This window comes from Cajanus cajan, chromosome 11, assembly GCF_000230855.2.
Source record: "Cajanus cajan strain Asha chromosome 11, NIPB_CcT2T_4, whole genome shotgun sequence".
NCBI classification, from domain to species: Eukaryota; Viridiplantae; Streptophyta; class Magnoliopsida; order Fabales; family Fabaceae; genus Cajanus; species Cajanus cajan.
In genome coordinates, this window is record NC_138527.1 from 42,129,653 (window position 1) to 42,154,253 (window position 24,601).

A 24,601-nucleotide genomic window follows, 5' to 3' on the forward strand; every position below is an offset into this window, starting at 1 on the left:
TTTTTTGCCACGTCGAAATTGACCAAACGACGTTAACGAAAATTTTGACGGAAGGACAACATTGAAACCAATTAAATTTTTTGGGACTAAATTGAAACCAATTAATTAGTTTGGGACCAAATTGAAACAAAAATAAAAGTGGGACTAAATTGAAACAAACAATTATTATAAGGGACCAAATTAGGTTTTTAGCCTAAAAAAAAATATTATTTGTTCGATTGTTCCGAATCTGATTAACAATCCTAGATCTGCGCATTCTATTTGGGCCGGCCCAATATGCGAAAGACATGGACATGACATAACACGACCCTCTCTCAATTTGGTTCATGATATATACACCTCATTTTTTCTATCGGTATACCTCCTTTTAAAAAAAATAATTAAAATTTTAAAATATTCTTAATTTTTTTTTAAAATTTTTTAATTTTACATCCACAACATTTAATTTAGTACTTTTTTTTTTTTTTGCATATCTTTCCTCCTTTTTTTTAATTTTTACATGTACCCCCTTATTTTTCCTTCACCCCACCTATTTTGGTAGCATGTAAAAATTGAAAGAGAAAAAAAAATGTGTGAATAAGAAGAAGAAAGTAACAAATTGAAAGTTGAAAGTGTAAAATTAATTTTTTTTATAAAAATTATAATATTTTATAAAAAAATTTTAAAAGAAGGAGGTGTACTTATAAAAAAAAAAGAAGAAGATGTATATATCATGAACCATTGGATTTTGAATGTCTCTCCAAACGTTAGAATGTCAAGGAATCCCTTGCGTCGTGGTGACGCATCTCAGACAAAGGGTTTCAGAATACTTTTCTATTACAGTTCCTCACCTCCCAGTCTCCCACTGTTGGTTATGAAAATTATGCTTCCCTCACCTTCAGTGGGAACACTAAGGGGGGTGTATTGGTTTAAGATTTCGTAGGATTTTAAAAGACTTTTTTTGAGTAAAAAAGTCCATTGGTATTCAATCAGGATTTTATGTCACTTAAAAATAATCCAGTGGTATTCAATCTACTTTCACACTGTGTGTTTGGATGAAATTTGAAAAAAAATAATTTTGAATGAAATTGATTTTAGTTAACATTAATTTTGAAGTGGTGTGATTTGTGTTTCGATATATTTTTAATAAATAAATAAAAACAAGTTTGTAGTGAGATCTAATAAAAAAAAAATTATCCAATGCAAAAATTACCTAAAATTACTTCAATTATAATCAAATCTAGATATATAATCAGTTCTTCAATATGAAACTAAATACATGAAAATCTACCTAAAATCATGTTAACGAGTATTTAAATGTGATTATGAAGAATCTAACATGATACTAAACCATGTACTAAGACAAATATTGGTTTGAGCATTTTTTGGGCAAATATTTCTACCACTGTTTGGATAAGTGAAACAATAATAATATTAGTTATTAATGTGTGGCCTTAATTAATTAATCTCAAGCTTATGCACAATATATGTTTTTTTATAAGTAACCAAATTCAATTTTTTTTTATAATTATTGTATTGATATAAAATATTTACTATCAAAATTATTGATTAATTTTTGTCAGAAACTGTGAATGCAGAAACGGTAAACGTAGATAAAATAAATATTTTTTTTCTAATATAGTTTATTTCATATTCAAGATTAGAATTCAAATTTTAAATAACTTAATTAAGAAACACACTATTACTTTGGTTAATGAATGTTGGTATTAAGAAACATAATTGCTAAACTATTATTGTCTGACAACGTTCGATCGTGACTTTATTCTCTATTTACAATTATAAGCGATTTAAAATAAAATAAATTTAAATAACGGAACGATGTTGTAACACGGATGGAATAAGATGTAACTTAATCTAAAAGAGCATGAGACTAAATAAGTAAAAAAAAAAAGATTTAATAAAAAGTATTCAAAATATACAACATTTATTTCGTCTTTCTACGTACTCTCTATTAGTTGAATGACGAAGAATGATTTTTCTTCTCCAACGTCATAATGTGTTGATTTTTTATTTTATTTTTTATTTTAAGATATATAATCTTCATAATATTATGTAATATGAACCACATATAGATAAAGTAAATGTTATATATTGTTAATCTATAAACTATTTTGTAAAGTTTATATTAAATAATACACACAATCTCATATTCGTGCGTTTAAATTATATATATACAAATATTATTAACTTATATATTAAATAGTATATATATAAAAGGTATAATTAGAGTTTATTTTTCATGTATACTTAATTTTTTAATGCAAATTCATTTTTTTACGATACCAATTGATTATAAATTATCTTATAAATCCTAAATTCTAAACCTTTTATATATTACTCCAACCTTTTCCATTGCAACCGTGACTTAAAAAAAAAAAAAAAAATACAATTGACAACCGTCCGATGATGAGGGTCTGCGTACCGGTATTAGGCTTTGTCAAGAGGCGCGACGGCTCATGATTAAAAAATACCTAATTGTTATATATACATAGATATATATATTAAAACTAAAACTATGAGTTTATGAAAATCATATAAGAAGTGTTTTAAAATATATTCCAAACGAAACAGTTTGGTGGCATCATAATTTGTGCTGTCGGCGATATCTCTTTTAATGCAAACAAGTTGAAGTTCTTTTGAACATAATAAAAGTGCAGTACTCTATCAAGTTGATAATTTTATAATTTCATTGTCGGAGTTGAATGTTGGTGCTGATTTTGGAAGCTAAATAATTGGGGAAACCTTCTCCAGCATAGAACTGATTCAACGCTGGCATGCAGCTCAACATAAGTTTTATGTGTGTAAGGGTCAAATGAATCAATCAAGAGATTATTTCAACTTAATTGATAAGACACATTATTTTTATAAGTTTTAACCATCTAAGATTATCAATTAAGTTGAAATAATGTCTCGATTGATTCATATTGAAAATTGTTTTGCCTAATTTTCTTCTCAGGTTGTCCCCGTTGTTATGTGTACATGAAGTGTACGGGTAAGGGCGTTCGGCCACCACCCGGTCGGCTGCCAAAAGGCAAAACCAGGTGACCGAGTGGCGTTCGGCCACCTGGATCGGCCCATCATCACTCATGACCCTTAATCCATGATTAGGAGTTAATTAGTTGATTAAGGTGTATTACCTAATACGGTAAATACGTTGCAGGGCCCATGGGGTCCAAAGCCCATAAATGTCAGTATAAATAGCTCAAGTCAAAAGGTAACGTCACTGTTCATTAATTACCCTCGATATTGGTGCTTGTCCTGACTTGAGCGTTGGAGTGCCTTTTGCAGGTACCAACCCCTCACTCGCATTGGATCGGACCACTCGTTCGGCCTTCAGAGTACGAGAAGATTTGGTGTATCCTCCAGACAGGTACAAGAAGATTTGGTGTATCCTCCAGACAGGTACATTTGGCGCCCACCGTGGGGCCGAACGAAAGTGGTTGAAAGTTGGCTAAGAAGAACGATGCCGATAACTAGGAGAACGAACACGCAAGACCGCCCTACTGAAGAACATGTGGAGATGGTGGATGAAACAGATCTCACCGAAACAGTACGACTACTTAAGCAAGAAATGGAATTGATGAAACAACAAAGAGAAAAAGATGCAAGGGAGCTTTCAGCCTTGAGGGCTGAGAATGAAGCGCTGAGAAGTCAGGATACTTCTTGGAAGCCTACCCATGCCACCAACACACAAACTCAGGGGTCATACCAATCTCATGCGGTCCATACATCGGTCCCCCACGCTTCAGCAGTAGCCCCTGAGAGATTCCCTTCGGCCTTACCTACTGTAGTTCGTCCTGCAGATGTAACCACTATCGGATCACACCGACATCCGTTTACTCCCTCCATTATGCAACTCCCCCTGATGGATAACTGGAAGGCTTTACCTATTGACAAGTATGATGGTACCACTGATCCTGATGAACATTTAGATGTTTTTCTGACACAGGTAACTCTGAGTACGACCGATGACGCTGCATTGTGTCGGATTTTTCCTACGTCCCTCAAAGGCAGAGCTCTCAGCTGGTTCACTCGTCTCCCACCTAACTCAATCGATTCCTTTAATACATTATCATCCCAGTTCACTATCCAATTTGCGACAAGTCGCCCTCACAGTCTAACATCTTTATCTTTGGTTAGTCTTAGGCAGGATAAAAAAGAGTCTCTTCGGGCGTTTATGGATCGGTTTAACAAGGCTACTTTGGAGATCAGAGATCTCAACCCAGCCGTGGCGCTGCATCATCTCACAACGGCTTTAAAACCAAGCCCATTCGTCAATAGCATTTGTAAAAAGCCTCCTTCGGACATGAATGACTTACGTAGGAGGGCAGATAAGTACATGCAGATGGAGGAGTTGGCAGAATTTAGAAATCAGGCCCGAGCCGAGCAGTCCACTAAATCCGAGAAACCAGTTGAACCATCATACAGGGGGCGAGGCAAAGAAATATCCCTTCGGGAGAGGCCTATTCGTGGACCGAAGTATACTCAGTATACTCCCCTTAATGCCAATCGCGCGGCGGTCCTCGAACAGGCTTTGGCATCTGAAGTGTTAACGATCCCGAAGAGAGCATCTACTCCGCCAAGAGCAGATACTAGCAAATCTTGTCGGTATCATAGGAATCGGGGACATTCAACTGATGAGTGCGCGGCCCTCAAAGACAAGATCGAAGACCTGATTAAGCAAGGGAAACTGCACAATTTTGTGGACCGGTCTGGTTCGTCTCAAAATCGTTCATACCAACCCAGGTATCAGGATCGGCACAGGCAAGACCGTTCTGATAAAACCTCTGATAGAGGTCGGCGCGAGAGAAGCAGGTCACGTGAAAGAAAAGATGATTCGGCACCCTCGCATCGAAGGATTATCAATACCATTGCTGGTGGCTTTGCAGGTGGGGGCACAACTTCTTCGGCCCAAAAGAGACATCTCCGAGCTATCCGGTCGGTCAACGCTGTTCACCGACAGTCGTCTCGGCGATTACCAACGATAACCTTCACAGATGCAGACTTCAAGGGTATTGACCCAGAACAAGACGATCCGATGGTCATTAGTGTTGAGATTCACAACTGCATTGTCAAGAAAACACTGATTGATCAGGGCAGTTCGGCGGACATACTATATTGGAGCACATTCCAACAGTTGGGTATCTCGGAAAAAGAGTTGCTTCCTTATGACGATCCGTTGGTTGGCTTTGCAGGAGAGAGAGTCAGCACCAAGGGATACATAAAACTTTTTACAAGGTTTTGTTTCGACGAAAAGGAGAGCAGAGAGATCCAAGTAAAGTACATTGTCGTTGAAGCTAATACCTCGTATAATATCCTACTCGGTAGACCGTCCCTAAATGCATTAGGAGCTATTGTTTCAACGCCACATTTGGCAATGAAGTTCCCGTCAGACAGAGGAAATATCATTACAATTCACGCCGATCAAAAGGCTGCTAGGGAATGTTATTACGCTAGTTTGCGTGTTGAGCCGAGGGAGGAAAGAAAATCCAAATCCAACAAAATTCATGCTGTGAACGTTTCGGCACTAGTAGAGGAGGCTGTGTTGGATCTTGATCCAAGGATGAATAATGAAGAAAGGGTGGAACCAATTGAGTCTAAAGTGCCGTTCCAGATAGGCTCACGTCCCGAGCAGGTCACGTACATCGGTGCCGAAATCTCTGAAGATGACCACTCGGCCTTATGTCAGGTTATAGAGAAGAACAGAGATCTCTTCGCATGGACACCCTCCGATATGCCAGGAGTGGATCCAAAAGTCATGTGTCATAAGCTTTCAGTCTGTGCCGAAGCAAAACCAATCGCGCAGCGCAAGAGAAAAATGGGGACCGAAAGAAAGCTGGCAGTTGAAACAGAGGTTGCCAAATTGCTTGATGCCGGATTCATTCGAGAGGTTCATTACACCACTTGGTTGGCGAATGTGGTCATGGTAAAAAAGTCAAATGGAAAGTGGAGAATGTGCACAGATTATACAAGCCTCAACAAGGCATGCCCTAAGGATGCCTATCCACTTCCAAACATAGATCGATTAGTCGATGGAGCCTCGGGACACGAAATGTTGACATTCCTGGATGCTTATTCGGGATACAATCAAATTCCCATGCATGCTCGGGATGAGGAAAAGACGGCCTTCATTACCGATTCGGCTAATTACTGCTATCGGGTAATGCCGTTTGGGTTGAAAAACGCTGGAGCAACGTACCAAAGGTTAATGAATAAAGTTTTTCAACATCAGATAGGCAAGAACATGGAGGTATATGTGGATGATATGGTGGTAAAATCCAGAAATGTTGATCAGCATGCAATGGATCTTTCTGAAATATTCAAACAGTTGCGCAAGTATGATATGAGGCTTAATCCGGAGAAGTGTGTGTTTGGAGTATCAGGAGGAAAATTCCTTGGCTTCATGCTTTCGGTTAGGGGGATTGAAGCTAATCCCGATAAGTGTATGGCAATCGTCAAAATGATCAGCCCTAAGAATCTTAAGCAAGTTCAGCAGTTAGCAGGTCGGCTTACAGCGTTGTCAAGATTCCTCCCGTGTTTGGCTGAAGTAACCAAACCTATGGTAAAATTACTGAGAAAAGCGAACAAGTTTGAATGGTCTGCCGAATGTGAGAAGTCTTTTCAGACTTTAAAAGAACGTCTTGGTTCTCCACCTATCCTTTCTAAGCCCGATCCGGAAGTACCAATTGTGGTCTACTTGTGTGTTTCGAATGACACAATAAGTACGGTTTTAATTCAAGAAAAAGAGGGACAACAGCCCATTTATTTCATCAGTCGTATGTTACAGGAAGCCGAAACAAGGTACCAGCTCTTAGAAAAAGTGGCACTCGGGCTTGTTCACACTGCTCGGCGCCTTCGGCAATATTTTCAGAGTCATCAGATTATTGTTCGAACTGATTGCCCGATAGCCAAAGTGTTACGCAAACCCGAGTTAGCAGGAAGGATGATGGCTTGGTCAATTGAGTTATCGGAGTTTGATATTTGTTTTCAACCTAGGGGACCCATCCGGTCCCAATGCTTGGTGGACTTCGTTGATGAATTGCAACCGAAAGGATATTTTGTTAATACTGTATGGACGATACACGTGGATGGTTCCTCAAACAATCAAGGGAGTGGGGCAGGTATAATTTTGGAGGGACCAACAGGATTAATCATAGAACAGTCCTTACGGTTTGCGTTCAAAGCTTCAAATAATCAGGCCGAGTATGAAGCGTTATTGGCTGGCTTAAGACTCGCGCAAGAAATTGGTGTTAACCGGCTGGAGTGCTGGACCGATTCAAAGGTCGTAGCCGAACAAGTGAATGATAATTTTCAGGTAAAAGATGCAGACTTGTTGAAATATTATCATTTATTCCAAAAAATGCGCGATACGTTTGAAGAAGTTCAAGTAAAACACACACCAAGGGAACACAATACGAGAGCGGACCAATTGGCTCGGTTGGCAAGCAGCACCAGAAAGCCTGGACAACTACGAACCACACTTCACTTGGACCTCGAATCGCCAAGTGTGGTAGCCGCCGAATGTTTGGCAGTGGAGCGGTCCGTTCGTACGTGGATCACCGAGATAATGGATTATCTTGAGCAGGGCACACTACCATCGGACCCAACAGCGGCTAAAAAGCTCCGAACGCAGGCCGCTAGATATGTTATTGTTGGAGGAGATTTGTATAGGAGAGGATTCTCGACTCCATTGTTGAAATGTGTTGATGAGGCACAAGCTAGCTACATTTTGAGAGAAATGCATGAAGGGATATGTGGTTTTCATTCGGGGGGACGGACTTTAGCAACGAAAGTGCTACGAGCCGGATACTACTGGCCTACTCTCAAGGACGACTGTGTAAACTTTGTGAAGCATTGTGTGTCATGTCAGCGACATGGTAACCTTATCCACGCTTCGGCCGAAGAACTGCACGGCATAAGTTCGCCGTGGCCATTCGCGATGTGGGGTATGGACATTCTAGGCCCCTTCCCGATAGCCAAAGGACAGTGCAAGTTTTTACTGGTAGCTGTGGATTACTTCACAAAATGGGTTGAAGCCGAGCCGCTTGCAAGTATCACAGCTGCCAATGTCCAAAAATTTTTATGGAAGAACATCATTACTCGCTTCGGCATTCCATATGCACTTGTTACCGATAATGGTCTGCAGTTCACCGATCAGAAACTCAATCGGTTCATACAAGATCTCGGTATCAAGCACAGATTTACCTCTGTTGAACATCCACAAGCCAATGGGCAAGCCGAAGCAGCAAACAAAGTCATTCTTGGCGAACTGAAGAGACGGTTGGGAGACGCTAAAGGAGCTTGGGCGGAGGAATTGTTGGAAGTTCTATGGGCTTACCGGTGCACGCCCCAATCCACGACTAAAGAAACACCATTTCGGCTGACATATGGCACCGAAGCTATGATACCTGTGGAGGTTGGAGAACCTTCTTTTCGGAGAATGCATTTTGATGAAAATACCAATGATATGTCTCTCCAAGCTGAAGTGGATATGGCGGACGAGGTTCGTCTCAAAGCAGAAATCACGGCTGAGGCTTGCAAGCAAAGGATGACTCGCAGATTTAATTCCAATCTTATCAGAAGAAGTTTTAAAGAAGGTGATCTAGTATGGAGAGCACAAGGATCGGCGAGGCGTAATCCGAGAGAAGGAAAGTTGGCTGCTAATTGGGATGGCCCATTTCGGATTCGGCATAGCTTGGAGAACGGTGCATATAAATTGGAAGAGCTTTCAGGCAAGGTCATTCCGCGAACTTGGAATGCATCCCATCTGAAGACATATTATAGTTAATATTTGTTGTAAATCAGACCTTGTATACATAGATGGTGTACTCTTTTCCTTATTCGGTCTTTTCTCCCCTTGTAAAAAAGTGAAAAGGGGTTTTGGCCGATAAGGTTTTTAACGAGGCACCTGTTAATAAAAATCTATGCAGTTCTTCCATTCTTACAGCCCAATTTTCGATTCTGTTACCTAATCAACGCAACAGGCTTCCCTCCCGAGTTGTTCAACTTGGCCAAGGATGTGCCTCAAAATCTCGCAACAGGCTTCCCTCCCGAGTTGTTCAACTCGGCCAAGGATGTGCCTCAAAAAATCTTGCAACAGGCTTCCCTCCCGAGTTGTTCAACTTGGCCAAGGATGTGCCTCAAAATCTCGCAACAGGCTTCCCTCCCGAGTTGTTCAACTCGGCCAAGGATGTGCCTCAAAAAAATCTCGCAACAGGCTTCCCTCCCGAGTTGTTCAACTCGGCCAAGGATGTGCCTCAAAAAAATCTCGCAACAGGCTTCCCTCCCGAGTTGTTCAACTCGGCCAAGGATGTGCCTCAAAAAATCTCGCAACAGGCTTCCCTCCCGAGTTGTTCAACTCGGCCAAGGATGTGCCTTAATAAATATGCTTCCATCACAGATATACAAGCCGAAGCAATTCATTCGGTTTTATTAATAAAAGTTCTACAAGCCGAGGCGTGTTCCTTCGGTTTTACATAAAATAGACGTACAAGCCGAGGCAATTCGTTCGGTTTTATTCACAAATGTTCTAGAAACCGAGGCTTGATCGTTCGGTTTTACATAAAACAGACGTACAAGCCGAGGCAATTCGTTCGGTTTTATTCACAAATGTTCTAGAAACCGAGGCTTGTTCGTTCGGTTTTACATAAAACAGAAGTACAAGCCGAGGCAATTCATTCGGTTTTATCCACAAAAGAGTTACAAACCGATGCATGTCCGTTCGGTTTTATATAAAAACGATGAACAAGCCGAGGCAACCCATTCGGTGTTATTCAAGATCTACAAACCGGTACGTGTTCTTTCGGTCTTACATAAAACGTACAAGCACTAGCCAAAGGAAGTTGATTCGGTTTTACCCAAGCAACCCATTCGGTGTTATTCAAGATCTACAAACCGGTACGTGTTCTTTCGGTCTTACATAAAACGTACAAGCACTAGCCGAAGGAAGTTGATTCGATTTTACCCAAAAGAAAGCTACCAACCGAAGCAGGTCCTTTCGGACTTGTCAAAGTTGATTTAGTTTTACCCAAAAGACAGCTACCAATTCGGGTTTATTTCCTATCTTTGTTTTTATTTAACTGAAAGGTGAAACCAGCTTGTTCAGCTTTTATTCAGGCGTTCAAATGGTTACCCATTCGGTCCTAGATATATACATACAAGTGGTTAATCCATTCGGCTCTTTATCAGGATTCAAGAATGATGATTTTTATTTAACTAATCATTAATGGACAGCAAGTCAAAACAGATTGCTTAAGAAAAACGATTTCATTCAGATAAGAAAGCTCTATCGGCCTCCAAACTACAACAAAAAGGCATTTTGATTACAAGTATAATTAACTACTCTTCCGGCGTCCGGACGGATTCATCTCCCGTAACGGTATCGGGGTTTCCCTCAGTATCGTTGGTAGGATCATGGTGTCCCTCATCCAGTGTGTTTTCCTCGGAGGTCTCCACATCATCTTCAGCTTGGGGGGCAGGATCATCATCCAGTTCAGCTCCTTCAGGCAGATCGGCATAAGATATCAAGGACCCTTGATAGAAATCCTTAGTCATATCAAATTCAAAGCCCTCTTCAAATTGACCGAAATGCTTAGCCTGACGAATGGCCTGCTTGAACCCAGCCTCATGTTGAGCAACGATCTTTTCTTGAGCTTGCTTTTTGAGGGTGTCATATGCAGTCTCAGCCTCCTCCACTCGGCGACGCCCTTCATTGGTTATTTTTTGAAGTTCCAGACGAAGGGTATCATTATCACGCCGAACAGCATCCAACTCGGCAGCGAGATCCCTATTCTTGGCAGTCACCTCTTCATTGACTGAAATTGCATCGGCTGCAGTCTTTTCAGCCTCCTCTAAATTTTGTTTCAAAGACTGAACCTCGCCAAGAGGTTCCATAGCAAGGTGATGGGCCAGAGCCAAAGAGCGTGCTTGCACCTCACAAAAAAGTCTCCACTTTGTTTTCCCATCCAAGGATGATAAAAATTCTTGCCCGAATGGAGAGACAAGATCAGACCGAATCACTGACTCGGAGGGTGTATCCTCGCTTAGAAACGCACGAGACATCAGTGGAGGAGGCACCACAATGACGGTTCGGTTTGGAGAGGACTCAGGCAAGGACTTCGCCTTTTTGGACGCTTCTGGTTGATCGTCAGAACCTTTTCTCTTTACGCGCTCTCGGTTGGGCTCTTTTTCCTTTTTCTTCTTCTTGCGTTCGAGATGAGGAGGCAACCGGTCATCCGTATTGGGTCGGGGAGAGGAAGCAACAGTTGAAGTACCCATTTCCCCGGATCGCCGAGCTTGCTTCACCCTTGCGGCAAGCAAGCTACGAATGTCTAGGTCAGCAGCACCACTTTTGACCATGATTCCTGCACGATGAGTTAAGTAAACATCAATAGGATTTAAATTGTTAGAAACAAATAGGACGAATAGCATACCTATCAGGTCGGTCCACCAACGGGGCGATACAATTAAATTGATTAATGACCTAGTCGGCAATCGCCGAGGGAGGCGCATTAATAATTTCAAATCTATTCGTTCTTCAGCTGTCAGCATCTTCTTCGGTACCACGTCATAGGGCCGAGGGGTACGAGTCCAGTATAACGGAAATAAACTTTGCCCATTACCATCAAAGAAGAAACGTTGCCCATTCGGCCGTATGGTCACTCGGAAAAATCCAGTTTTGAAATTCTTATACGATGAAGTGAAACTATTTAATAAAAGCCGATCCCCTATTCGGCTTAGGGAATGCCACTTTGCTAAAATCGTTGGCCGAGACGAGTAGAAATACAGAAAGAGAAGAGGGGAAGGCTTAATATGAAGACATTTACATAAGTACTTGAAGCCCTGTAGTTGTGCCCAGCTGTTCGGGTGCAATTGAGTAGGAGCTACATTCAACACTCGTAGCACTCCCATCGTGAACTCGTCAAACGGCAACGTAACCTTGAGATCTCGGAGGAGACAATCATACATATAGAATGATGGCATTTTGCCATCACTTTGATCAAGACAAACTAAATCAGGATTAACAAAAGCATTGTTTCGGCATGACCGAATCCCAATCGGGTAGGGATTCTCTTTAGTATCAAAATTTAAACAGTTGGTGTAATCAAGGAGATTTGTGATCATTTTGGTGTCTTGATAGCGCGAATAATATGAAGTCACTTCCCCGTTTACCCATTCATATCCAGGCACATCAGATGGACCATATCGTTGACGGTTAGACACTCGTGTTCTTTTCTCTTGAACCTCTTCACCGCCACTAGTAGAAGCTTCGTCGGTTGTGGCACTGCCTTCACCTGACCTTTCGGCATGCATGGGAGATTGAGATAACCTAGGACTTGATATACTGGACGAGAACCCCTCGGAAGAAGAGGACCGAGAGCTGCTAGCCGAAGAACTAGAAGAAGTATCAACCATGGTTACAAGAACTTACCAATTTTTCTAAACGAAGGATAACCGGATCGGCTTCTGAGGTCTCGGAATAACTCAACTCGGATTATGATAAAGTGTATGAATGGCCCTACCGTTTAACCTATTTATAGGAATGAAAAAAGGCGCGAAAATTTAAAGTATCGAAAAGTTATAACCGTTAGATCTTCCATATCTAACGGTTATTAAATACATGAAACCTTACCCTAACCGCCATCTTCAGTTTACCCTTAAAGAAAGTCACGTCTCTCTTCAAGGCTGGGGGGCAGTGTACGGGTAAGGGCGTTCGGCCACCACCCGGTCGGCTGCCAAAAGGCAAAACCAGGTGACCGAGTGGCGTTCGGCCACCTGGATCGGCCCATCATCACTCATGGCCCTTAATCCATGATTAGGAGTTAATTAGTTGATTAAGGTGTATTACCTAATACGGTAAATACGTTGCAGGGCCCATGGGGTCCAAAGCCCATAAATGTCAGTATAAATAGCTCAAGTCAAAAGGTAACGTCACTGTTCATTAATTACCCTCGATATTGGTGCTTGTCCTGACTTGAGCGTTGGAGTGCCTTTTGCAGGTACCAACCCCTCACTCGCATTGGATCGGACCACTCGTTCGGCCTTCAGAGTACGAGAAGATTTGGTGTATCCTCCAGACAGGTACAAGAAGATTTGGTGTATCCTCCAGACAGGTACATGAAGTAAAATGAAGTAGATGCAATCCTGCGTGCTATTCTGACGGCACCAAAAGAACGTATAAATTATAATGTATAAATTAACATTTCTTCCACTTTGTCAAACTAGACTGTCATTTTCGTTTGAAATGTCTTCATGCATTAAAGTTTGTATTGAAACTTTTTTATCCGAATTCGGCGACAATTTCACTCTTCAACTGCTCATGAGTGTTGACATCGTCAAAATTTTAAGAGAAGATATGACAACGTTAAACATGTTCTGCATGTCGTGTTTTGCCAACTAAACAGCAAGACAGTTAAGAGAAAAATAACAGAAAAAATTACAGGTATTCATGAGTATGGCCTTTTGTAGTCCGTAACTATATTTGAATCGAGCATATGAGATATACGGTTTAAAAGATTTAAATTTCAAACCAATTGGACTCAATTTCTCCATACTCTTGTGTAACTATTACTTGTCTTTATTTGTTCAATGAGAAACTTTATAGTTCTTCAACGAGAAGAGAAAAAAAATCAATAAATAATTACAAAAGATAAAGTAATTAAAATAGTGAATGAAAGTAAAACAAAAATACATATCACACAAAGCAAATAAGATTAAAAAAAAAATTATTTGTTCGATTGTTCCGAATCTGATTAACAATCCTAGATCTGCGCATTCTATTTGGGCCGGCCCAATATGCGAAAGACATGGACATGACATAACACGACCCTCTCTCACCAATTGGATTTTTAATGTCTCTATAAACGTTAGAATGTTATTTGTGATTATTCAAGGAATCCCTTGCGTCGTGGTGACGCATCTCAGACAAAGGGTTTCAGAATACTTTTCTATTACAGTTCCTCACCTCCCACTGTTGGTTATGAAAATTATGCTTCCCTCACCTTCATTGGAACACTATGAATAAACAAGTAATATCAAATTACACTATCTACTTTCACACTGTGTGTTTGGATGAAATTTGAAAAAAATAATTTTGAATGAAATTGATTTTAGTTAACATTAATTTTGAAGTGGTGTGATTTGTGTGTGGATATATATTTTTAGTAAATAAATAAAAACAAGTTTGTAGTGAGATCTAGTACAAAAAAAAAAATTATCCAATGCAAAAATTACCTAAAATTACTTCAATTATAATCAAATCTAGAGATTTAATGAGTTCTTCAATATGAAACTGAATACATGAAAATCTACCTAAAATCATGTTAACGAGTATTTAAATGTGATTATGAAGAATCTAACATGATACTAAAACATGTACTAAGACAAATATTGGTTTGAGCATTTTTTGGGCAAATATTTCTACCGCACTGTTTGGATAAGTGAAACAATAATAATATTAGTTGTTAATGTGTGGCCTTAATTAATTAATCTCAAGCTTATGCACAATATATATTTTTTTATAAGTAACCAAATTCAATTTTTTTTAATAATTATTGTATTGATATAAAATATTTACTATCAAAATTATTGATTAATTTTTGTCAGAAACTATGAATGCAGAAACTGTAAACGTAGATAAAATAAATATTTTTTTTCTAATATAATTTATTTCAGAATCAAGATTAGAATTCAAATTTTAAATAACTTAATTAACAAACACACTATTACTTTGGTTAATGAATGTTGGTATTAAGAAACATAATTGCTAAACTATCATTGTACTGACAACGTTCGATCGTGACTTTATTCTCTATTTACAATTATAAGCAATTTAAAATAAAATAAATTTAAATAACGGAACGATGTTGTAACACGGATGGAATAACTTCTGAATGTTTATTCCAAAATGACAGGGTCAAAAGACTCAAAACAATACAATATTCGGAGACCATTTCTTCATGCTTTATATATTGCAGGTAAACCCAAACTCGAAACATTAGGTGTCAATGTTCCGAGGAAGTTAAAATAACTCAATGTAAAATAAAATAATGGTAGAAAGCAACAGGATCCAAATCAGCCATGATCGTTGTTCATTGTACATGACCCTTCTAGAAATTGTTCCTCCCCCCATGAGTCCATGACTGCCATTTAATCATTAATATGAATATCAAACTTTTTTTTAATAATATGGATATCAAATTAATATTAAGAGTTATATTATTTTTATATAATATAATATAATGCTATTTTCTCTCTTCTATTCCTCTCTTTTCTATTAGACAAGTTATAGTAATAAAAAAAGTTGGATGTGTGCAATTTCACCAATGTTAATAAAATAGCTCAAAGCCTTAACCCACAATATGGATAGTTTTATGTCTTTCAAAACTAAACATTTTATATTAATAAGTTCTCATACAATTAGTAGATCATAAATAATTCTTTAAACATGCTATTAGAAATTCATTATTTTTGTTTTATCTTCAAGAAACAATAGTTATGTTAAATTAAGGAGTAAACAAAAATGCAAATTTCACATAGAGGAAAATAATTATGTACTATTTATATATGATTTAATTAAAGAAAAAACATTTATTAAGAAAAGAATGGGTATTGGGCATGAAAAGTCAAAGAAAATGTGGTTGACTGAGGGTTTGGTTTTAGTGAACTGGGTGGGGGTAATAGAAACGGATTGAAGAAAATTAGAGAGTAGAGAAGGTAAGTGGAAGGTTCGTGGGTCAATCATTGTAGGCACCTTTTCCACTCTATATATTCCACTCTCTTATTCACGCACCTTCCAATATTACAGTGATGGCAAGCGCAGATGAAATTTCTGCTCTCAAAACCATAAAACTGCATCTTCTGGGAGAACTCTCTCCCCTTTCACTCACCCAAAGCAACGACAACTCTTCCGACTCATCCCTAACGCTGGATCAAATCTTCCTTAACTTCCCAACCACTTCCACACAAAACCACTTTCCCCTATGCCAAACCCAAACCCAAACATCGCCGTTGGAATTCACGTTTCCGACAACTCACGACGCCAAGAAACCTCAAGCGAGCCGAAAGCCCTCGCTGCAAATCTCTCTCCCGAGGAAGACCGAGTGGATCCAATTCGGGGAGGCCGAGGTTGCGGAAAAGGTGGAAGAGAAGAAGCACTACAGAGGAGTGCGGCAGCGGCCGTGGGGGAAGTACGCGGCGGAGATCCGGGACCCCAACAAGCGCGGCTCCAGGGTGTGGCTCGGGACCTTCGAAACGGCCATCGAAGCCGCCAAAGCCTACGACCGAGCCGCCTTCAAGCTTCGCGGCTCCAAAGCCATCCTCAACTTCCCCCTCGAAGCCGGCGCCCATGACCGGAAACGCCCTCGGGAAGAGGAGGAGAAGGCGGTGGAAGTCGTCAAGAGGGAAAAGATAGAGGAATCTGACGTTAGCCGTATTAAGGATACTCCGTTAACGCCGTCTTCCTGGTTAGGGCTCTGGGCCACTGATGTAAACGGAATCTTCAACGTCCCCCCCTTGTCGCCGTTATCTCCTCACCCGCCCTTGGGTTATCCACAGCTTATGGTTGTGTGAAATTATCAAATCACTTTTCTTTTTTTATTTTCCTCCAAGATCGATATTATTTATTCATTTAAGTCCAACTTCTTTTAGCTACATATGCCAAGAAAAATGTTACGGAATTCTCTCAGTTTTTTTCTACCCTACAAAATTGAATTGTATGTCACGTTCAACCAACCAACTGTCTCCGTTCATATTCCCTTGTATATCTTCAAAGTAAACTATAATTAATGTTGAAGCAACATTAGTAGCATCTTTGTTCCTAAGATATTCACCAAGATCATATCATATTTTAACGGAGACATACATGCATGGCAAGACCTAGAAACAATCCATAGGGTCGTCATATTCATCCATCCAATTTTAAGGTAAAATATACAAAAGAGATATGGGAAGGGGAAAATAAAGAGAAAAAGTAATAAAAGTGATATTTGATGTGATAGAAAAAAAAAAAAAAGCGAAAAAGAAATAGAAAGAAGATAAAATGAAAATAAGATGGATGAGAAAATTAAATGTATGTATTATAGAAACAGGAGAAAGAAAGAAAAAAAGTTACATTAATATTGCAGATACTGGTGAAAATATAATTGGTTTATCTATGGAAGAACGAAAGTGCACCTTGGGTATTATAAATGCATTTTAGATATATATCTATATACTCAGACAAATGCAGTGAATCTGCAGGATATATATATATATATAAGGCTTCTAGTTAATAAATGTCGGTGTGGTGTGGAGCAATCTTAGAAATGCAAAAATAGCAAGAAACGATTAATTACAAGGAATGGTTGAAGTTACAATTAATGGCGGGAAACGTTGCCAGCAAAAGAGAGGTTACGTGAGAGGGGCTTGAGATCTCAGAAGATTGTGTTACCGTATTATTGGGAAACACAATCCCAGAACATGCGACTCAACTACGATTATTAACATGATTCTTGTTTACGTTTGTAGAACATGATATCGTGACAACCTGAACGAGAATGCAAAAAAGATGATATTCCGTGAGAGGCGAAATTCCATGATGTTCTTCACAGAAAGCGATTGTTACGGCTCTCGCTTGCGTTTCTTAATTAACTAAACTGTGTCTCTACAATTTGATCCGAGAGCTATCAAGTATTTCATGGGGCTTCAAACTTCATCTATGGGAGAGGTATTTCCAGTATAAAAAAACTAAAATTCGATTTTATTAGTGCATATTTACTTGCACATCGAAAACGTGCATTGGTGCATGTGTATCATGTATGGAAATTTTCACGTCAAAATATGAAAAGTGCAAAAGATTGAGTTTGCTGCTTTTGAAAATTGACCTTTTCAACATATGCTAAATAAAACATGTTATCATGGATTTTCATGATGAAAAGAATTGTAATTGCCAGTGTCGAAACCTACCCTTATATTTGGTGCTATCAAGTTAGGCGAGAAAATAATGTCGTCTATGAAAATAGTAAGAAATAAAATAAGAATGATAGAGAATATATTGAAATGGAATGGAAAAGTTACGTTGTTTAGATGAAGTTGGATTACAAAAAAAGAAAATGAGAAAATTTCTATTCACTTGTTTGGATGAATGAAAAAGAGAAAATAAATAGATATATGAGTTATATAAAAATATTTATAATAATTAAAAAATTTAATTTTTAATATAATATTTTTCTTAATATAAAATCATTTATTATTTTTTATAAAATTAAATAAAAAGAAACGAGAGAAATAATTTCCCTTCTGGGGATTTTTTTATATAGATCATGTAGAAATAACTTTATTTCTTTCCATTTCCCTCATCGAATAAATTAATTAGTATCCTTATCATATTTCTTTTCTCTTTATTTCTTTATATTTTCCCCTCAAACAAACAAAGGATAATTATTAAAAAAGATTAGTAAACCAAGGCATTCGTATTCAAAAACTAGTAAGAATCAATCTTTTGAGTTATTAAAATCTATTTAAGAATTAAAGTCTCTTTTAATAAATATACTTTATATATATACGAACTAAAAAATATCTGAAACACTCATCACATACTTAACTAGAAACAAAATTATCTACCAATTATACTTAGTGTTAAAGCTAGAAGTTAAATAATAAATTATTCCTTATTTTACATTTAAAACACGAAAATAATAAATGAACATATAGAACAAAAAGAATTTATAGCATATGTATTGAATTTTCATTGTTATCAAATAGTAAATCATCATGTATAACAGATTTTATTAACTTTGTAATAAATATATTAAAAATTATACTAAAAATATTTTATAATTAATTCATAATATAAAAACTTTTGTACTCATCACATTACAAGGAAAAATAAAAAAACTCTACAAAGTTCCTTTTCAATAGAAAGGAGATAAGTACTACCGGTGCAACTCCTTCCTACCTTTTGACTTTATATCATTTACTTTCTTACTTTTCTTATTTATTTACGCACACATCGCGATTCACGAGTAAATATATTTTAATAATAAAATAATATTTAAATACATTCTCAGTTATATTAAATGAATAACTTTTTTTTTATTTCTTCAATTTTTTTTTATTTTTATTCTTTAAAATTTAGAATTATTACTTTTAATTTCTACTATTATATGTAATATTTTTTTTTAACAATCAAAACAAAGATTATATATAAATATAAATAGGTACAAGGGATTTCTAAAACCCTTTTACTGAAATGGAAACTACACTTATAATTATCTATTAACTTATTAGAAAGTTAATAGAATATTTCATATTACACTTATAATTATAATTATGTGTGATATACCATGTTAGCATGTGATATTTATAAAAAAGTTAAATAAATATTATTTATCTATTTTAAATACATAAAAAATAATAAGTTTAATTTTTATGAGAGAAAATTATTTTAGAAATCAAAACTAAAATTTATTTGTTTCACATGGACAATAACAATAATTTTAAATCTTAGATGAATAAAAAATAAAGAAATAAATAAGTGAAGAAATATTTGTTATAAGTTAATTATAAAAACTATTTATTCTAATAATATTTTTAAGTTTTTAATTTTAAGAACTTATAATAATTTCATTGAAGACGCTCCAGAGTCTAGACAAGAGTTGAGAGAATTCTTTTACTTTTATTATTTTTTATCCAAAGAATAAATTATTAAAAAAATTAGCTATTTTTTTTATTCATTTCTCTCTCCTTTTGTTTTATTTTTATTTATCTCTGCCAACTTCTTACATACAGACAAATCCTTTTTGCGCTATTTTCAAATCCATGGCCAATAATGTTGCCTCATGTCTCACCTTCATTAAAAATTCAAACCTGATATGACCCCTCATGGATAAAATAATAAAAAATTGAATGAAAGCTGATCCATGCATAGATATGGTGGATGGTCTGAATATTATTTATGATGAATGAGATTCAACGGTTACCTGAACTTGGTCATCGATCATTTAATGTTTTAATCATCGTGATATCATTCTCGCTCAAATATACAATGCCTATGCTTGGTCAGAAATCCTTTAAAATAAAACCATTACACATATCAGGGAATTGAGCATGTTTTTTTGCACTAATATAATGAAAGAGTGAGTGATGTGTTGTCCTCCACGAGACGAGCAGAAAGTTATGGAGGATTGGGTCCAGCTCCAGCCTGACTGCCTGAGCCTGGTTGCTCAAAGTCGCTGTTTTTTGTTTTCTTCTTTCAAGTCATCGATGCCTTTCACGGGACACCACATGCCATGTGAAATAATAATTTAGTATCGGTTTAATAAATAAATTTTACGATTCTTTTATCTATTTATTAACTGTATACATGTTTAGTGTTGCAATTGTGTCTTTGGCCGGCCAAATATCAAGAATTAAAAAAAAAACAAAAATAAAAATTAAGATTTTATTTTAATACTTATCTAAATTAATTTTTAAAAAATAAATCTATGTGCCAATTAACTTACTAGAAAAGACTCGTCTTTTTTGGAGATTTTTGTGTATTGAAGAATTTGTTTGCTAGATCTTAAATCTTTGTTGCTAGCTATATGGATTTCAATTATAAGACTTTAGTTGTTTTTAAAATTTCTAAATGATTAAAAAAAACCAAATTTAATAAATTTAATTAAATAATTTAAAAGAATATTATTAATAATCTATCATGCTTAACTTAAAAGAAAATTTTCTTATATTATTATTAAAAAAACTATACTTTAAAATTATAATCTATAACACTTATATAATTAAACATAAACAAAAATTAAAGTTTATTTTTAAATGTTGTAATCTATGACTCCTCAATAAAGATCCTTTTTAAAGTTCCTTGGTGTGTTTGGATGAGGAATTTATATAGGGTAATTCATTTATTTGAAGAATTTCAAATTCCTTGAGGTGAAATGTTTTATTTGGATGAGGAATTTACAAAGAATTTGAAATCCAAGCATTTGTAAATTTCCTTAAAATAGTAGAATTCCAAATTCTCTCAAAAATGGGAGAATTTGAAATTCCTCATATTTGTTTTTCTTATTTCACCTATATATTTTATCTTATCTCTTCATTCTTTTAATTATTGGATATTCAAAAATATTTTTAAAATTATTAAATATTATCTAATATTAATTTTTAAAATTATTAAATATTTAAAAATGGATTAATATTTATTTTTATAAAATTTAATTTAAAAATCTCAACAAATAAATATATTTTTAAAATCAATTTTACTATGATGGAATCAAATTATCATATTCAACCTAACAATTTAAAATTTAAAAAATTTGAATTGACTCATCCAAACAAAATATTTTAAGAATGATAGAAATTAAAATCAAAGTAATTCAAATACTAAGAATTTAAAATTTCTTGAATTTGTAAAATTCCTCATCCAAACACACTATTAATCTATACACCTGATTTTTTTCAGTCTCTTTTCTTTCACGAATATTCGTGCTATAAATTTCATTGATTAGTCTGAGATTTTTCAAAAACTCAAAACAAATTATTCACATCCTAGTCCTATGTAACATTTCTACTATTTAAGTTATGATATAAAATAGATATTTATATATTAAACGCAAAATTTTATTTTATATAAAAACTTTTTAAAAGTTTTTTTAAATGAGAAAGTTTTTAAATATATTTTTTTAAAATTTTATCTAATTTCATTTTTTTTATTATAATTATTTATTAATTAAATTTATTATTTTTAAAATAAATCATCTATAAATAAAAATAATACTATGCTGCTGTATAAATTATTTCTCATAAATTTATATAAAAAATAATTTATATATTATTTTCAACAAATATACAATTTATGTGTTTTAAAAGTATATATTTATAAAAAAATTTAAATATAATTTATATATTTAAATATATTGTATAATATATATATATATATATAATAAAATTTAGTTACATGTAATAAATATTTAGCCTATGCAACATACTAAAATACTAGTTAATATAAATATTGAAATAAAGAATTGGAGGCATATGATGGATTAGAAATTGTTGAATAACACAAATAAATAATAAGTAAAAATACATTAATATAAATTATATCATTAAATATTTTTTTAACGAAAATGTATATATACACACAGATATAATTTTTATTTTTGTTTCCGTTATCTTTCATTTTCCTTGAACATAAACTCCTTTAATTATTGCAACATATTAAAGCCATTTTTGGTGTTTTCTTTCTCCTTTTTTTTTTTTTTCCTTCTTTTCATTTCCACAAAAGTCAATATATAAAATTCTTCAATTTTTTTGTTGCTCTTTTTAAACATGATATAAAATGACATCAGTGGCAAGAGCTTGTTGTGTTTTGCTCTCTATAAACAAATAACAAATCGATTTACATAGCAACTTTTATAAATAAATAATGTATACGCAAAAAATAATTAAGTAATACATGTATATACACCTAGATGTCAAAACTATAACACTCTAGTTTATATAAGAATAAATATATAAAAAAAATTATACATTTTTAGTATTTTACTAAGATAGTCCACATTCTCAATAAATATATTATGTTAAACTGTGGTAGTTGAATAATTTGTGAAATGACAAATTAAAAATAAATAATCAATATTATATTGAAAAGTAGGAATATTATTTATTTTATAATATTTTTTAAATGTTAAAACTATACTGTGAAACTAATGGAATAATAATAAATTACATAAATAAACAAATAAACAGGAGTATTCAAAATTTGTATAAATAAATTCTTTTTATACATAAATTATATTTTAGATTTATGATAAATAATTTATAATTTGACATGGAATTATTTTTAATTATTGATAATTTATTTTAAAATATTAAAATTCAACTCATATTATTGATATTTATTTATGATAAATTTATTTATATAAAATAATTATGTATCTTATAATATATATATATATATATATATATATATATATATATATATATATATATATATATATATATATATATATATAAACAATTTGAGGAGGCCGGATTAAAATTCCAAGCCAGCTAAGAAAAATCATAAACCCAACCCCAATCCTTCATTACTTTTTTTTTTTTTTTTTAATGAATCATTTCTAGACTAACATAGCATGCAAGCTTTTGGGTTTGTGTCACTTATTATGCCCATCGATGATGGATCACACTGTTAGCACAAGGCTCGTATTAGACAAAACTTGGGCCCAAAATTTACGTTCAACATTATATATACACCTCTTTTTTTTTTTTTTTTTTTTTATAAGCACACTTCCATTTAAAAAAATAATTAAAATTTTAAAATATCATTAGTTTTTATCTTTTTAATTTTATACCCCAACATTTAATTTAATGATTTTTTTCACACACCTCCTTTCCTCATTTTTTGGGTTTTCACATGCACCCTATACCTTTTTTCCACCCCACTAATTTTAATAAGTTTTAATTCTTTCAATTTTACATTACTTTGTTTTCCATCTTTTTTCATTTTTCTCATTATTATCTTCTTCTTTTTCGCTTTTAGTTTTCACACGCACTCAAAATGTAAAGCTAGTTTTCAACAACATTATAGGCACGTGTAGCTTTCTCGACAATGTTAAAAGTATCGAGCTAAATGTGCATTTTTTTCTTCAAGCACTTCTTCTAGTTACACATCGGAAAAACACAATATCAAATAATTTTAGTGTTTTAAAAAATACTTTTTAGAATAGTAAACTTAATGTTACCGAAAGCATGTTTCGAAATTGAGTTTTTAACATACTTTTGAAAAGTATTTTTTGGAATACTAAATTTAGTATTATAGAAAATACTTTCCAAAATTATGTAAAATAACATTAAATTTACTATTTCAGTAAGTACTTTCTGGAAGTGTGTAAAAAAGAACAATTATGAAAAGTTATTTATGTGATAATGTTTTTCTCATAACACTAAACTTAATGTTAAGGTTTTTAGATGGGTGAAAGGAGAGAAAATATTGGAAGAAAAAAATGTGTCTTGTTTGATAAAAATCGTCGAGAAAGTCACACGTACCTACAATGATGTGGCATGTCAGTTCTACAATCTGAGTGCATGTGATAAAGTGAAAGAGGTGAGGAAAGAAGAGAGTAATGTAAAAATCGAAAGAACTAAAATAAGTGAAAAATTGGAAAAAGACAAATGAGTGTATGCGAAAACTAAAAGAGAGAAGGAAGAATGTGTATGAAAAATAAGAAGAAAGTAATAAATTGAAAGTTAGAGGTGGTGTAAAATTACAAAATAAAAAAAATTATGAATATTTTAGGAATTAAAAAAAAAAAAAAGAGGTGTACTTATTTAAAAAAAGAAAAAAGAAAAAAAGAGGTATCACCCAATTTTAGCCCAAACACTTCTCCACAGTCCCCAGCAATACTGAATACATCTTCACCGAGACACTCTTTGTCCAAAATTCTGGGTACCAACAACATAAATCAAATACGCATGTGCATCTTCCCTCAATTGAACAACCAAAACAGGTAAATGGAACCTTGAAATTCACTCATAACGACTCAAAAATTGAGGGAGAAAAGCCGATTACTCAAGCATGCCAAATTATTTCAAACCACAAGATATCCCAATTTAAATCTTACAACTTAAA

The 24,601-nt window shown here is 34.7% G+C and overlaps 2 protein-coding genes across 2 annotated transcripts; both read left to right on the plus strand.

The window, feature by feature from the left end:
* The first annotated feature begins 3,463 nt into the window (after positions 1-3,463).
* LOC145953556 (uncharacterized) lies at positions 3,464-8,788 on the plus strand. Its single transcript, XM_083067532.1, has one exon. It carries the CDS (start codon positions 3,464-3,466, stop codon positions 8,786-8,788), a length of 5,325 nt encoding a protein of 1,774 aa, XP_082923658.1.
* A 6,954-nt stretch (positions 8,789-15,742) lies between these two features.
* On the plus strand, positions 15,743-16,807 carry LOC109794054 (ethylene-responsive transcription factor 5). Its single transcript, XM_020353518.3, has one exon. It carries the CDS (start codon positions 15,808-15,810, stop codon positions 16,567-16,569), a length of 762 nt encoding a protein of 253 aa, XP_020209107.1. The 5' UTR covers positions 15,743-15,807; the 3' UTR covers positions 16,570-16,807.
* The last annotated feature ends 7,794 nt before the right edge of the window (positions 16,808-24,601 follow it).